General features: G+C 42.0%; 1 protein-coding gene across 1 annotated transcript; it reads left to right on the top strand.

Moving 5' to 3' along the window:
- Positions 1-4,079: 4,079 nt before the first annotated feature.
- TICAM2 (TIR domain containing adaptor molecule 2) lies at positions 4,080-11,600 on the top strand. The gene is made up of 2 exons (XM_082650152.1): positions 4,080-4,155; positions 10,073-11,600. The coding sequence occupies exon 2, from the start codon at positions 10,128-10,130 to the stop codon at positions 10,833-10,835; it is 708 nt and encodes a 235-aa protein (XP_082506278.1). The 5' UTR covers positions 4,080-4,155; positions 10,073-10,127; the 3' UTR covers positions 10,836-11,600.
- The last annotated feature ends 5,435 nt before the right edge of the window (positions 11,601-17,035 follow it).

Genomic DNA, 17,035 nt, shown 5'->3' with positions numbered 1-17,035 from the left:
AAAAAGACGGTGCCCAGGGGAAGACCAGTTTGTGTATTTTTGTTTTTCTACCTGATAGAAGCAATTTTTTAAAAATTAATTAAACATTTACTTGCTCAAGGACCTGTTTTAGGTACTGTGGAGATGAATATTCTGCCTTCCAGTATGTGTAATTAAGTAAGATATTGGAGGACCCCTGTTGGGTTTAGAGTTAGCAAATCCAGACTATTGGAAAATTTTCATGTAGATTAAAAAAAAACAAAAACAGGAGATCAAACAGTTAAACCTGGAGGTGAGCTCAACCTATCCAAAATGTGCAGATATGACACATAAGGTATATACTATTTGAGGCATTAAGTGAATGTGACCTCTATTTAAAAACACAAAATCTAGAGAATAATGTATTTACTAAAAAATCTTCTTTTTTCCAGATTACATTATCATCGTAGAAAAAGGGTGTATAGATATAGATACATGTACATTCACACATCTACCATACACAGCTAACCAATGTTAACTTTTTGGTATACTTCATTCCAATCTATTTTCTCTATAGTTTGTTTTTACAAAGTTTTGCAGTATATTTTATTTTATAGTCTGTTTTTTCCACTTATTGTTATGGAAGCATTTTCTCATGTCGTTAAAATAATTCGTAACATTCGTAAACATTTTGATGATTTAATAGGGTTCAACCATATGAATAATATGACATAGTTTATGTTGCCATTCCCTACTTTTTGAACATTTTGATTGTGTACCTCCAATAGAATGTTGGCTAGCCTATGATACTATGTACAAGTTCTCTAATAAGAAAATATAGTCATGTAACTCATACTTCAGAATTGCAATAAAATGTTTCCATAGATCCTGTGACCGGAGAAAGCTGAGCAAGTTTGAGAAACAAAAAAAGACACACATGTAGGGAACTGGGGGAGCAGAGGGAAGAAAAGCACGAGATAAGCTTGGAGCTGAAGGAGCCAGATCATGCAGGGCATCCTTGCCATATTAAGAAATTTTGATTCTAAGAGCAGTAGGAACCCATTGCAGGGGTGTAAATGGTAGTAATTTGATCAGTTGTATGTACTTAAAAAGATCGTTGTGGCTGCTGAGTGGAGAATGGATTAGACTGACCAAGAGTGGCTGTAGGAGACCGATTAGGAAGGAGCAGTGTAGTAGACTAGGGGAGAGATGTTGATCTAGAGTGAAAATGCAGTGGGGAGGGAAGCGGAACATTTTGAGATGTGTCTTACGGGTTGGCTTGCTGACAGCTTGGAAGTGAAAGTGTAGGAGTGGAAGGGGAAAGTGTCAGTGATGCCTGAGGTTTCTGGCTGTTGTAACTGGGCAGATGATGGCGCCATTTTCCATGGTGGAGAAGTCTGGGAAAATGAGGTGGAAGCTACCTCCCAGGCCAGCAAGGAAGACAAGTTAAAAGTGCTGTACGACACATATTATAAGAACTATGAGCAAGATATTATGGGCAGCCGGAGGAGGAGTACTTAACCTGGAGATCAAAGGAAAAGCATTCTGCCAAATATGACCCTTGAGCTGTATCTTGAAATGAATGTACCATATTTATATTCACACAGTTTTTAAAAATGTAACGTAATTGCTCATTAAAAAATCCATACATTTGGATAGAATGGTCCCTATTCTGATTGAGTCAATAATTTATATGCTAGGGATGATAAAGAGCTATCTGTTCAGCTATCTCTCAACTTGAAAAACTGTTAGGTCTCATATTTGGAATTGTCTAATTTCATTCATTCATTCAGAAGGTATTGTTGAATGCTGGCTATGTGCAAGACTCTGGAGATACAGTGACAAGCAAGACAGATTTGGTGTTAATTCTGATAGAGTTTACAGTCTAATGGGAAAGATGAGAAACTAAGCAGATACTCAAACATGTAATTAATTGTAGTGTGACTAGAGCCATGAAGGGAAGATATAGGGTTTTAGACTCCTACAGATCCTTAACATTTCTAATGCAGGCTTTGGTACCTAAAATGAAAAACACAGGCACTAGCTTAGTTAGACTGTAAGTGTCAATGGGTAGTATTTGATAATTAATCCTTTCCTTTATACTGGGCCTTTGCTATCCTTATGGATTCTGTGCAAGTCCCAAAAGAAGAAAATCAATAAATGACAGCTGACTCTCAATAATGTTATTTCAATAAAGAACAGGTGGATTCAAATTCTACCCATCCTATTCCTGAAGATATTGATCACCCTAGTTGGGATTTTATTTTAATAAAATATTTCCAATGTGAAGAAGTCTGAAAGAAAAGTCTACACGTTCCTTGTCTGGCTGGCTCAGGTCTATTCTGTTGGGTCCTGACAATAAATACCACGGGCGATACAGGCCACACGGCTCCTGTTGGAATTCTTCAACTCTGCCTCTGTAGCATGACATTTGCCATAGGCAATACAGAAATGAATAGGCATGGCTGTCTTCCAGTAAAACTTTACTTATAAAAACAGGTGGCACACCATGTTTTGCTGCTGACCTGCTGTAGTTCCCTGGCCTGGATTTGGATGTTGTATCAATCATAGTTTTGTTGCAGAGAACAGAGTCTACTATAGCTAGTTGAAGCAGGAAAGTGTCCATTAGAGGATATTACAAAATGTACAGTATCACTGAGTAAGTTGAAGAGCTAGAGTCCAGGTTGAGTTTCTAGGAATACCTCAGACCACCACCTACCGTACGGGTGTAGTGGCGCTGGAGCTTTTTAAAATTTATTTATTTATTTTTGGCTGCGTTGGGTCTTCGTTGCTGCGCGCGGGCTTTCTCTAGTTGCGGCAAGTGGGGGCTACTCTTTGTCACGGTGCGCGGGCTTCTCATTGCGGTGGCTTCTCCTGTTGTGGAGCACGGGCTCTAGGCACACGGGCTTCAGTAGTTGCGGCATGGGGACTCAGTAGTTGTGGTGCGTGGGCTCTAGAGTGCAGGCTCAGTTGCTCCGCGGCATGTGGGATCTTCCCGGGACCAGGGCTTGAACCCATGCCCCCTGCATTGGCAGGCGGATTCTTAACCACTGCGCCACCAGGGAAGTCCGGAGCTGGAGCTTTTGCCACAACCATGAAACCTCCCGCCCGATCAGCAAGCTGCCAGCTCTGAATCACACCAACTCTGCTAGAGCCTTAACCAGCAAAGTCACTGCCTCATGCTCTGCCTCCCTTCATATTTAACTCACACTAGTAAGTACATCTGATTGGCAGAACTTAAATTACATCCAGAACCCTAGCTTCAAGGAAGTCTAGGAAATAGAGCTTTTGGTACTTGTGGCACAGGAAGTACAGGGAGGTTCACTAAAAGGAAGTTGGAATAAGTTTTGCGTGAGCAAATCTGCAGGACCTGTTACAGAACGCCCCTTTGGCTACTTAATATCCATACCTTCCCTTCTTTCCATACCTAAACCTCCAGCAAGAAATGTGCTCTCTTACAATATAATGCAGCCATCCCTGATTTTAAAAAAAGCAAAGAGCACTCACCTTCTCCCAAGAAGCTAAAACCCAAAGTTCTGTAGGTCACCACATCATCTGCAGTATTCATCACAGACATTACCCCGGGACCTAGCACCCTCAGGAGTTAGGTGGCCTCTCTCCTCTCCCAGGGAAAGGGGGAGTAGGAGAGAGAGCTGCCCAGTGACCAAGAGGAGAACAGCTCAGCTCTAAGAAGCTCCCATCCATACTTTTCATCCTTTCTCTCTACTAGCCAGTTCCCTCCGTTTCCAAGCATTCCGAGTTTCTCCTCTCTTCATGCAATCCTCTCCCCACCCTATGTTCGTTTGTAGCTGTTGGCTTCTTTCCTTCTTAGCTAAGCTTTCCCCTCCCCCGCCCCCTCATCCTCTAGACTCTTGAGCATACTGGTGACTCCCACCATCCCCTGTAACTGCTCCGGTGAACCTCAAGGGGCTCAATGCCTTGGATGCCGACCGCTGCTCGAGGTACTCTCCTGCCTTGGCTTCCGGATTCTGTGCCTGATTTTCCTGCTGCTCGGGTGCCACTCCTCCCTCTCCTTTATGGGTCCCCCTCCTCCAGGTGCCCCTCAGGCATTGATTCTGTCTTCAGCTCTCTTCTTTCTCTTTTCTTTCTACTTGTTTTCAGTTATTCACAGATTTGAGCTAGTGTCAAGGTTTTATCTCCCATCAAGATGCTCTCCTCAGCCTCGGACCTACATGTGTAAGTACCTATTGGACAGCTCCTCTTCCAGGTCACAGGCACCCTAAGCTCCCTGTGTCCCAAACTGGATTAACTGGTCAGCTACATCCAGCCCCCACACCCTGCTTGTCTCAGCAAACGACTCAGCGAATGTAACAAGGCATAGACTTGGGAAGCATACTTGATCCTTCTTTCTTTGTCACCCTCCCAACCCCTGGCACCTCCTACATATCTTCATCTCCACCATACCTTCCTCAGTTCAGGGCTCTGCTTTCTCATCTAGGTTACTGTGACAGCCTCTCAACTGATTGTTCTCCCCATCCAGGGCCTTACAGTCCTTAAGCCTAGTCTCCTTACTCTTGTCTAAAACAAGTCAGATCGTGTCACTCCCCTGCTTAATACCCACCAGGGGCTCTCTGTCTGCCAACACGATCAGGTTCAAAGTCCTGAACCAAGTAAACTAGGTTCCTTACTCACTCTAATCCTTTTTATCTCTCCATCCTTATCTCTCACCACTATCCTCTCCCCTCACACCCCTGCATATTTGGACTTGAGCCATCTAAACACCTGGTGCAAAATGATCCTAATACACTGTGCCCTCTGGTGCTTCAGTGTTTTTTTTTTTTGCAAGTGCCGCTCCCGCTGCCTGGAAACCGTCCGCCTCTCGGCCTTACTGATGCAGTGCTCCCCACTGCGTGTCCATCCTGAGTGCTCTGGTAGCACCTGTTATTTGAAGGAAGCAGCAGTGCAATGAGTCCTAATCATCTGCTTATCCTGGGTCCACATCCCGAAAACCCAGCAGGTCTTGGTGCAGAGTACGTTTTCGACAACCCTTATTAATAATGACAAAACCTATTTATTAATTGAATTAAGGGAAGAAACTATTAATTTTGTATGTATTTCCCACAAGATGGTGCTATTCAGATAGGAAAGACAACTGAAAAGTTCTCCAGGGCTAAAGGATCCCAGTACTAGATGCCTAAATGTTCGTTAAATGTGTGAAATTTCAGAGGCAGTGATTTAAACACATAAGCTTTTTCTGTGGTAAATGCATGGACAGGTTGAAAATGGTTTATGCATATGTATTTTATTATCAAATTATTACTGATCATTGTTTTACTTAACTGCTTTTTGGGAGCCTCTCTTCCCAAGTGGTCAAAATTTTTTTAAAATGGAAACAGTAACTCTTAATTCTAGGGCAACAAACTTTTAAGGAGGGCTGTATTTGGGTTTTTCAGAGATACAGGACCAGTAGGTTTTATAGAGAGAGAGGGAGGGAGGGTGGGAGATTCATTTTAAGGAATTGGCTCATGTGACTGGCGGGGCTGGCAGGTCCCAAATCTGCAGGGCTAGAAACAGACAGGAGGTGACTGCAGTCTTGAGTCTGAAGGCTGGAAACTCAGGTGGAGTTTCTATGTTGCCATCCCAAGGCAGAATTCCTTCTTCTTTGAGGAACCTCAGTATTGCTCTGGCCTTCACTTATTGAGTAAGTTCCACCCACACTATGGAGGGTAATCTTTACTCAACGTCTACTGCTTTATTTATTTAAAAAAATAGAAATATAGTTGATTAATACAATATTATATTAGTTTCAGGTATACAGCAGAGTGATTCATTATTTTTACAGTTAAAGTCTACTGCTTTAAGTGTCAGTCTCACCTAAAAAATACCTTCAGAGCGACATCTGGACTGGTGTTTGGCCAAACAACTAGACACCATAGCCTAGCCCAGCTGACACATACAGTTGACTCTCACAAAGGTCTTGGTGAGGAAAGTAAACTTTGTATGAAAGAGAAATTCACACTGAAGTTTCAGTTTTTAGTTTGGGACAGGGGAGAGAGGGCTGATGGCTGTAACCACCCTGAGGAACCTCCTGGGAAATTTCTGCATGGAGAGGGGCTGTCCTGGGATAGGACCCAACGGGTGCTGCCCTCACTCTCCTCCAGCCACAGAAGTCTTCTGCTGGGAGCAAGAGTACACACAGACACTAATCGGCATTGGGTGGGGCTGAGGAAGAATAATAACCTTGTGGACATGGTAATCTCACCTCAGTAGCCTCCATCCTGTATCATTTATACTGCAAAATGAGATTGAGGTTTGGGGCAGTCCTAAGGAAGGGGTTTTGCTTCCTCTTTTACTGAGAACAATGAAACAGTCAAAGGGAACTTCTGCAGGTGTCCTCTGCCACACCGACTCACCCCCCTGTAGGCACACAGCTTAGTTCTGCCTTCTCTTATTGCTACTAAAGTGAAACCGTAAAGTTTTCTTTAGCTTCTTTGTTATGTATTTAATAACAATATTAACTGCTGACATTTATGGAGCACTCTTCTAAGCCATTTGATCTTTGTAAAAACCTTAAAGGTAGGTATTATAATTATCACCATTTTACACATGATGAAATCAAACGCAGAGATACACGTACAGTAATTTGTACAAAGTCTTGCAGTTTTTTTTATAGTAGGGCTGGGATTTACATTCAGGCAGTCTGATTCCAGAGCACGTAGTCTTAATGAGAATGGAATTTTTTATTTGTCTCTTGCATGCTCTGATTCTTCTTCTTTCTTATTTCCTGTAACATATGTGCGCACTTGCCCAGTGTGCATATATGCCGTGCTGTTCTTTTCATCTTACTCCTATTGAATGTGGGGGGATTCCTTTGGCACCTTTGTTTGCCTAGATATAGAGTGAATACATTCTGGACTCTTTCCTTCTTATCCTGGACCTGTTGATCTTCCCTTCAGAACTTCAGTTTAAGGGCTCCATTCTGATGGGTTGTATCTTTCCACATTTCTGTTGCCCTGAAGGGATGTGATTAGCTCAGTTGGGCTGTGGTCAATAGTAATTGGTAGTTTTGGTCTTAGATCTTTTCTGGGGCAAGGGATGGAGGTGGAGGTGTCATTCTGTCAAGTGAAAAGCAAAACCAAACCGGAAAAGGTTCAATCTTACAGAGAGCGATTTGGCCAAATCTATCACTATGACAAATGCATTTGTCCTTTGATACAGAAATCCTGTTTAGGGCAATTATTCTGCAGATGACCGTGCACATAAATGACCTTTGTACAAAGTTATTCATTGCCGCATTGTTCATGATAGTAGTAGACTGGAAACAAATCACATACTGAAGAACGGGACAGTTATGGTACATTCACATGCTACGAGATTATGTAAATAAGAGGAGGTTCTCCGTGTGCCGATATGGAAGGCTCTGAAGTTATATTACTAAGGGAAAAAGCCATCTACTGTCTATCTGTCTATCTACTTACCTACCTACTGCTGTTTGGCAGTGTATGTGTATATATACATTAATACTTTTTTTAAAAAAAGGAAAGAAAAAATATATGTATTCATGAGGAAATATTGGAAGGATATAGGAAAAACTAATAAAAGCGGTCACCAGTAAGAGGCCATGGGGGCAACAGGATGGATGGGAAAGACAAGGATGGGAGTGGGACTTTTCAATATAAATATTTTCAAAGTTTACCCTTCTAAAAAAGTAAATAAAAAAATGTACACACACACACACACACACACACACACACACGTTTTTATTCCTGTGAACAGTGATCCTGTGTGCCTCTCCCTTGCAGCCACCTTCACTCTCCTCCCGCTTAGATGAGGGGAAGGAGCTGAAATCTCAGTGTTTTAACCCTGATGCTAACTGTCCCTGTTGGAGGAGGAGGACATTGAAGAGGCTTTGCAGGATTCTCTGTGCCACCCTTCTCCCCTCCCCTATTTCTTTCTGCGTTCCCTGCCTTCCTTCTGTTCTCTTTGTTGATGGAGTTAATTAGCTCAGGGTGAGCACAGTCAGGTTCTCCACGCTTCCTTCCAGCCTTGAGAACCCCTGTGAAGAATCTGGACCACTTCCCCATCTCTGACTCATGTGGTGGTGGGAAAGGTAGATCTCCAGCGCAGAACTTCCCGCGTCTTTTCCCCTTGGCTAACTCCTTACTCTCCTCTCCAAATTAGAAGGTTATGATGAAGTTTTCAGACATTGTCACTAATTTTCTTCTCGCTGGTCTGCTTCGGGTGGGGGGTGGGGGTGGGCAGGAGTGCTTGGGAGTTGGAACAGCACATTGTAGATTTCTGGAGTATTTTGCTGTTTTTTGCTGACCAGTGTTTAAGAAAAATGAGACGTAAAATTGTAATTTTTATTCATAATGTAATTCTTTGGTTGTTTATTTTTATTTATCTCAAAAGATTCTGTGTTCTGACTCAACACACCATTTTACCTTAGAAGTTTTCAACACTTTTTAGTGAAAATCTTTTATATTACTTCACATGCACTCATCTGCAGCAACTAGTGATTAAGATAATGAAGTTAAGTTGGTTTAACAAACCTATGTCAACGAATAAGTGAAGATCATTTTAATTGATGCTTTAATAGATTTCTCTGGATAGTTTTTTTTTTTTTAATTCAGGGGAACCTTCTTTCGCAATTCTGCATGGTAAAACTTCTTTCATGATACAATAAAAAAGTCAGCAGTTAATCCTAACCAGTGAAGAGAGTCTGAGTTCATTTAGGTTTATTAATTGGGATATCAATAGCATTGGAGGGTTGTCATGCCTTAGACTACCACTTGGTGGCTGGCACAGTATACTGTGGATCAGAACCTGAAGTACAGACAGAATAAATGACAGGCAATAGCCAGCAATTCCTTCACTATTCAGAGGCAGTAGCAAACCCTTTCACTCCATATATACATTAGAAAAAAATTTTGTGTTTTTCCTTGTTTTTTCTTCCCATAACAGTTTTTCACCATTTTTGCTGAATGGTTTCTTCTAAACCTGAAATATTTTGGTATATGTAGCTATGTTACTTAGGTCATAATGAATAAAATTCTGATTTCTTCTTGAACTCTGGTCTTTGCCAACGAACAATAAATAAAAATGCTTTAGAATATAGCCTATGGGCCCATAGTTTGAAAACATGGAATTTATAATTATCTATTCTAAATTTTCTGTCTTTTGATAAAAAAGAACCCCCCTTGAAACTGCCTGTTTGGGGGTTATATTAACAACACTGCCAACATTATCTGAAGATTTATTTAAATTAGATTTACATGGAGTACCTTTCTTTCACAGCTGATCTAATTCTTACACTCTGAATTTAGGATCTTTAAAATAAAAGAACAAGTATAGACTACAGTGATTATTTGTTAATTTCACTGGTGAAAATCACAAGGCTTTGTTTCCAGATTTCACTTCCAAACCAAGATGTTAATTTCTCCCTAGGTGAATAAATGTTTTCTTAAGTATTCCCAAGATTAGCTGGAAAATATATTCCTTACTTTTCACAATCCTTATTACAGTTTCTGCACGAGCCCCACTACAACATGGCCTGATCCTAGACAAACAAAAAGGCTCTGAACCCATGAATTCTGGGCAACAAGTCATTTGACATTTCAGATCTTCTCTTTGTTCTGAGTCAGTAGAGCTGCCTGCTAGCCACCTTTAGGATATTTGTATTCTGTTTTGTATTTGTGTTTGATACAAAAACAAATTTTGTGTTTAATGTTGGAATATTTGGTTTCTTTAGGTTTTCCTGTTTCTAGCTTACACAGTAATTTGGTTATGGAGAAGTTGGATTTAAACTCCATATGGGTAGAGTTGATATGGTACCTTTTCTCTAAAATACCAAAGTAATTTATTTTAATTTGGAGGTTTATAGTGTGGTTATAATACGATTTAAAATTTCCAAATGTCTCCTGTTATATTAAACTGGACCCTCTGTTTAACTTACCTTTGACTACCTGTGGTAGCCCTTGTGAAGCTCAAAAAAGACCAGTGATTTCATTTCCCAATGATCTGTTTGGCAATTCTTTCTTAGAGAACTTTATATTATAATCTTTTTGAGGTTTTCGGGGTGAATGAAATTTTCCATTTTTAATGTTTTGATTAAGTTTACGGTATTCTTCTGCTTTGTTATTTCTCCTTTTAGAATGAAGTGAAATGCTGAGAAATAAAGCTTTCCTATTCTGATTTGGATCTTTATAATGGGTATCGGAAAGTCTAAAACGGATCCCTGCCCTCTTTCTCTCACTTGGGGTAAAAGCCACAGTGTGGACACGAGTCAAAGACAGCACAAGTCAGATTCCAAGAAATCTGAAGAAACGTCCCTGAGTGACGCTGCTGCTCATAGCAATACAGCAGAGATGCCAACAGGGGAGCAGGAGGGAGCCAAGGGAGTGGAGGAGATGCCAGAAGAGGAAGCAGAAGAAGAGGTGTTCCTCAAATTTGTGATACTGCATGCTGAAGAAGACACAGACGAAGCCCTCCGAGTCCAGAATCTTCTGGAAAATGACTTCGGCATCAAACCTGGAATAATCTTTGCTGAGATGCCATGTGGCAGGCAGCATTTACAGAATTTGGATGATGCTGTCAATGGGTCTGCCTGGACAATCTTATTATTGACCAAAAACTTTTTAAGAGATACCTGGTGTAAGTTCCAATTCTATACGTCCCTCATGAACTCTGTTAACAGGCAGCACAAGTACAACTCCGTCATCCCCATGCGGCCTCTGAACAACCCCCTGCCCCGAGAAAGGACTCCCTTTGCTCTGCGAACCATCAACGCCCTGGAGGAAGAAAGTCGTGGCTTTCCTACACAAGTGGAAAGGATTTTTCAGGATTCTGTATATAGGATACAGCGGGCTATATGGAAAGAGACCAGAAATACGGTACAAAGGCAATTTATTGCTTGAGACGGAACACACAACACACAACAGGCTCTTGTTTTGTAAAACAAATGATTTATCTCCACTTGAGAAAGCAAATTTCTAGGAAGAGTTTAGATGAAAGAGAACCTTACTCTTACAGAAACTTATGGAGCCCAAGAAAGATAAATTTCTGCAGGACAGTCTATAGAATTGTGGTACTTTTCAATGTTTCCATAAACTTGAAATTGTCAGAGTTTCAAGAACTGTTTCCAAAAAAAAAAAAAAGAACTGTTTCCTCTCAGTTTTCCTAGTTCATGATTACAACAAAGGATATTTTAAATTCATATTCCTCGTATTGAACTTGATCAAAACCTTATATGATAGACATTTAAAAAATACAATAACACTGATTTTGTTCTCAAAGGAACCGCAGAAAAAAATGGCCTCGAGAGATCCGAGCGCCCTCGCTTTCGAGGCACCTCTCATGAATGTTGCAATAAAGTGTTCCCGGTGTTGTCACCCAGAAATAGGGATAGCCAGACTAGAACATTTAGAATGTTGAGTGCTGATAAATATGAAACCCAAAATAGATGTGAGAATGGTAGGGCTCTTTAAAAGAATCCAATCAGGGGCTGCCCTGGTGGCGCAGTGGTTGAGAGTCCGCCTGCCGGTGCAGGGGATGCGGGTTCGTGCCCCGGTCCAGGAGGATCCCACCTGCCGTGGAGCGACTGGGCCCGTGAGCCATGGCCGCTGAGCCTGCGCGTCCGGAGCCTGTGCTCCGCAACAGTGAGAGGCCCGCGTACGGGGGGCGGGGGGCGGGGGGGGGGGGAGAAGAATCCAATCAAATGTGTTTCCTTTCTGTTGGAGTTTGCATATTTGGAGGCAGTTCCCACCACTGATTAGTGGCCCATTTGATGGTATTGTGGTCAGGGACTTCGTGCCTGGTGTTGACATGACTCCTGGAGCTGGAAGCTCTCCATTGTTGGTCATTGTGTGTGACCAGGAGCTTCTGAAAGGTGTATGTATCCTAGGCCAGGTGTTCTCCTTTAAAATCAATAACCTCTCCTATGGCAGCTGTTAAAAATTCCTCTCTCACACAATGCCCTATCAAGGAAATATTTCTCAGCTAGGTGATCACAGAGCCTGACACTGTGTGTGTGTGTGTGTGTGTGTGTGTGTGTGTGTTGTAGATCACTTTCAGACTTGGGATAGAAGTGGGCGATGCGTTTTCTGGCGTCCTCTTCTAGTGCCCCACACTCATAGCAAACCAGAGGCCCCAAGAGGACCGGGTCCTGTCTTTCACAGCCCTTCTGCGCCAGCTGAGATTGAGGGAGAACCACCAGGTACAGACCAGGGACAAGGCGGCGTGTGAATCAGGTCATGTTGTAATGAGAAAAGCACCAGATGGGAATCAGGAGACCTGGTTGTTCTAGTCCAGTCTCTTTCACTGAGGATGAATGGGACCGCGGGCAAGCTATTTACCCTCCTTTATCTGTGAAAAGAAAGGATTGGATTGATGAATCTGTAAAGGCCTTTGTCCTCTCCCAGAATGTGAATAACTAGGAACCAGAAAAGGGAACAAGCAAAAAAAAGGTAGAATTTTATAACGTGATTTTATAATAGCTGCAGGAGGCTTCATATATATGCTCACGATGAAAGGATATTATATATGTTTACAGTGTAATTGATTTCTAATGCTTCCCATTACATTTTTATAGTCACAGAAAAATATTACAATACGTGCTTACTCAGTTTTTTTTTTTTTTTTTGTGGTACGCGGGCCTCTCACTGTTGTGGCCTCTCCCGATGCGAAGCACAGGCTCTGGACGCGCAGGCTCAGCGGCCATGGCTCACGGGCCCAGGCGCTCCGCGGCATGTGGGATCTTTCCTGACCGGGGCATGAACCCGCGTCCCCTGCATCGACAGGCGGACTATCAACCTCTGCACCACCAGGGAAGCCCCTCAGATTTTTTTTTTTAATTTTTAAATTTTTTTCTAGGGACCCTTGAGCAAAAACATTCTGCCCTATTTTTCTTTCTCTTTATTCCCACTTCTCCATATCCCCTACTAACACTAGGGTCTGCTCACAGCTTTCTACAGTCTGCCTCTTCATAGTCATGAATCAACATGTTTCATAATCCTGCAAATAAGTCAAACCTCCCCCACTACTAGTACTTATCAAAGATGAGATTCTTCTCTTTGTGTGGTGACTCAAAGTTCCCTTCTATCATATTAGCATACTACTCACTTTTTCTTTCAGTTCTAATGATAAGCATTCTTTTTTTTTTTGCCACACTGCTTCCTGTATCTCCAATTTCATATACAAATAAAACATTAACCACCCACCCTGCCTGCCTGCCAAAGTTGGCACATTTAATGCTGGATGGTATTTTTTAAATAAGTGTTTTTTACCTTTGACTAAGCTTGATTATTTCCAAGTCCAGTGAAGACTGTGGAGAAGTGTTTTGAAAAGAGGCATCAATCTGTACTCCTCCACAGAGCACCAGGCACAATGTCTCACTTGATTTGAAGTTACATATATATATTTTTATGATGAATAAAGATGTTAAGTACTGAATAACTGTCTATGCTGAAATTAAACGTTGTAATAAGAGATTATCAAAATAGCTAAACTGAGGATGAGAAGAGGTAAAGGTGTGACGCTAGTCGTGTGAGTGTGTGTATACGCGTGTACACGTGTATAGATTCAGACTTAGAGGGAAATTCTGTAAAATTTTGCCACATGCTGGAGAGCATCCATTTTGGTTGTCTGTGGGTCTCATTGCCCACCCTGGAGCTTCACAGAAGAACCTGAGTTATGGGCTTCCCTGGTGGTGCAGTGGTTGAGAGTCCCTCTGCCGATGCAGGGGACACGGGTTCGTGCCCCGGTCCGGGAGGATCCCACATGCCGCGGAGCGCCTGGGCCCGTGAGCCATGGCCGCTGAGCCTGCGCGTCCGGAGCCTGTGCTCCACAACGGGAGAGGCCACAACAGTGAGAGACCTGCGTACCGCAAAAAAAAAAAAAAAAAAAAAAAAACCTGAGTTGTGCCTTATGTGTCAGGATTCTTTCAGCTGTAAGAAACAGAAAAGCCGGTGCCATGTGACTTTTACACTATTAAGGTAAACTTACTATCTCACCTAACATTAGGTCCCCTAAGGTATGGTGCCTCAAAGGTATCATTAAAAACCCAGTTCTTATATACAGTGGAATATTGTGCCACCTTAAAGAGAAATAAAATTCTCATACATGCTATAACGTGGATGAACCTTGAAAACACAATGCTAAGTGAAAAAAGACAGGTACAAAATGATACATACTGTATGGTTCCATTTATATGAGGTACCTAGAGTAGGCAAATTCGTAGAGAAAAAAAAAGAGAGGTGACCACGGGCAGGGGAGAGAGAAGAATAGGGAGTCATGTTTCATGGGTACAAAGTTTCTGTTTGGGATGATGAAAAAGTTCTGGAAAAGGGTAGTGGTGATGTTTGTATGACATTGTGAATGTATTTAATGCCCCTGAATTGTATGGTTAAAATGTAAATTTTATGTATATTTTACCACAGTAATTTTTTAAAAACCCATATGGTCTTTCCACCTTTTTGTTCTGCCATCCTCAGTTTCCCAGCTGGGCTTTCCTTAGAGTTGTACTACGGCTGCACCAGTGTTAAGCACAGATATTGAAGCATCCAGCCTAATAAGACAGTGGGAGTGGTTCACCCAAGTGAGGAAAAATATTTCTTCACTGCATTGTTGAAAATTGCTTATGGTGATAATAAAAAGCCATCTGACTTCTCATTGGTTTTATTATTAGTTTTAAATTCTCTCCACCTGCATCCAGGCGGACTTCTCCCATCACCTCCCCCTCCCTCACACTGTTGAGTCAGATGCCCTGGTGTTTTTTTCTTTGATGTTCACCGTGTATCTTTATTTCAGTTCTATGGTATTTGAGTATTTTACATTTTCATCTTTACAGGTATCTTTTTAAAATGTTTTAAATTTTATATGGAAGTATAGTTGATTTACAATGTGTTAGTTTCAGGTGTACAGCAAAGTGATTGTTATATATATACATATATCCATTATTTTTCAGATTCTTTTCCTATATTGGTTACTACAGAATATTGAGTAGAGTTCCCTGTGCTATACTGTAGGTCCTTGTTGGTTATTTTATATATAGTAGTGTGTATATGTTAATCCCAACCTCCTAATTTGTCCCTCTGCCCATTCCCCTTTCCTGTTTGAAAACAAACCATAAGTTTGTTTTCTATGTCTATGATTTTTTTTCTGTTTTGAAATAAGTTCACTTGTATCTTTTTTGTTTTTTTTAGATGCCACATATAAGCGATATTATATGATGTGTATCTTTCTCTGTCTGGCTTACTTCACTTAGTATGATAATATCTAGGCCCATCCATGTTGCTGCAAATGGCATTATTTCATTCTTTTTTTATGGCTGAGTAGTATTTCATTGTATGTATGTACCACATCCTCTTTATCCATTCATCTGTCGATGAGCATTTGGGTTGCTTCCATGTCTTGGCTATTGTAAATAGTCCTGCAGTGAACATTGGGGTTTGAATCCCACATGCATCGTCTATAAATTGTGATGTTATACAAGACACATAATCTTCCTGGGTCTCAGTGTTCTCATCCAAAAATGAAGATAATAATGCCTCCCTGGTAGGGTTATTTTGAGGATTAGATGAAATAATACCTGCGAGGTACTCAAATAGTGCCTCACACATAACTACCATACCAGTTCTATCCTACTAGAACTATTGTTGTGGCCTACACACATTGACTCTGCAACATGGGATGGGGCAGAGGGAAAATATAATTACCCGCAACCTTGTTCTTGGAACCATTGTAGCTCGTAAGGAATAGATTTTTAAACAAAGAGGAAGTGAGATGCTGGGCCTCGTTTCCGTGTGCAGGACAGTTCCCATCCAGGCACTGACCATTGAGAGGAGCACCCTGATCCGCAGGAGATGTGTGAGCTATAGCTGTTGGCGTGGAGGAAGCTGGGGGCAGGGAAAACGCGGCAGCGGGGCCCCATGACTGTAACAAGTTAGGGAAGTTGGGCCATAGACTAGAAAAGCAGGAAAGTAGACCAGCTCTGAAGCCTGTTCAGGGGAATGGCCCGCCCAGGTGCGGATGACTTCAGCTGTGTGTGTTTGCTCTTGATGCTCAGAAGAAGTAGGTACATTTTGCATATATTTGCATTTCAGCAGGGTAACCCGTTTAACTCAGCCCTCTGCTGGGGCTCAGGAACTGGCAGATAATTTTGTTTTGGCTGGGGATACAGGCTGGATGAAGCCTGGTTAGACTGTTTCCCCTTTAGGTGGGTGGAGGGGTAGTGAGACAAGCACTCATCTGCTTTGCTTCTTCCTGTCCTGACTAACTGGATTTCTACCCTGCATTCCAGGTTGCTTGCTGGCCTTAATCCCTTCCAGTGCAAGTCAGGGCTGTTTTCCACTTCAGTCCCATGTCGTTCACTTTTGCGGGTCCTAAAGCCTTAGTCGGGCCTTGGAGTGGACCGAAAACCTGTCAGAGCCTCAGGCCTCCTCATGTAAGGAGCAAGGGAAGTAGTTACAGAAGCAACTTCCTTGGGTCCTCCCATCCCATGCAGCTCATTCCTAAATCACAGGCCTGCGTAGCTGGTGAGGTGAGATCTAACACGTCTGCCCTGGGTGTCAGCCCTGTGTCTGTGCCTCTCCTCCACATCACACTCTAACATTGCCCAGTCTGTGTCACCTGATGGGCTATCACGGAACATGACTGTGTACTCTGTACTTGTGGGAAGGGCTGAAGGGTAAGGAGGAGAGTTCAGAAAGCTGCCAGGCACCTGATGAAATGAAACCATAGTATCTGAAAATTGACGTCCTTAAAGCAATGACTGAAAGGAATGAATGAATACAGGAGACCAGTGTTTTTGTCCATGAAACCGATGTTTCTCAGGAGATTCCAAGTAGAAAGAAATGTGTTAGGTTTTGAACACTTAGTGGCTGGGTGGGAACAATATTCTTACCTAAATTTGTATTCCAAGTCATACTTGGCAACCTGCGTTGACAATTAACACATTAAGTATGAGATGGAGTAAATAATACTTGAAAGTGCCATTAATTAATAACTCAGAGTACAAAAATGATTTGATGAAAGCACAGCAAGTTAACCTGTGGAGGAAAATAAAAGACGGTGGTGGCTCCCCCTCCCCTTTGCCAGTACCCTGGCTTCCACAACTGTT

Source organism: Grampus griseus (assembly GCF_964374135.1).
Source record: "Grampus griseus genome assembly, chromosome: 3".
NCBI classification, from domain to species: Eukaryota; Metazoa; Chordata; class Mammalia; order Artiodactyla; family Delphinidae; genus Grampus; species Grampus griseus.
The sequence above is the reverse complement of the archived record's forward strand: the minus strand, read 5'-3'. Positions and strand labels throughout refer to the sequence as shown.

What these genes read in the sequence shown, in the direction of transcription:
- TICAM2 (XM_082650152.1), top strand. Translation starts at nt 10,128, where the DNA reads ATGGGTATCGGAAAGTCTAAAACGGATCCCTGCCCTCTTTCTCTCACT.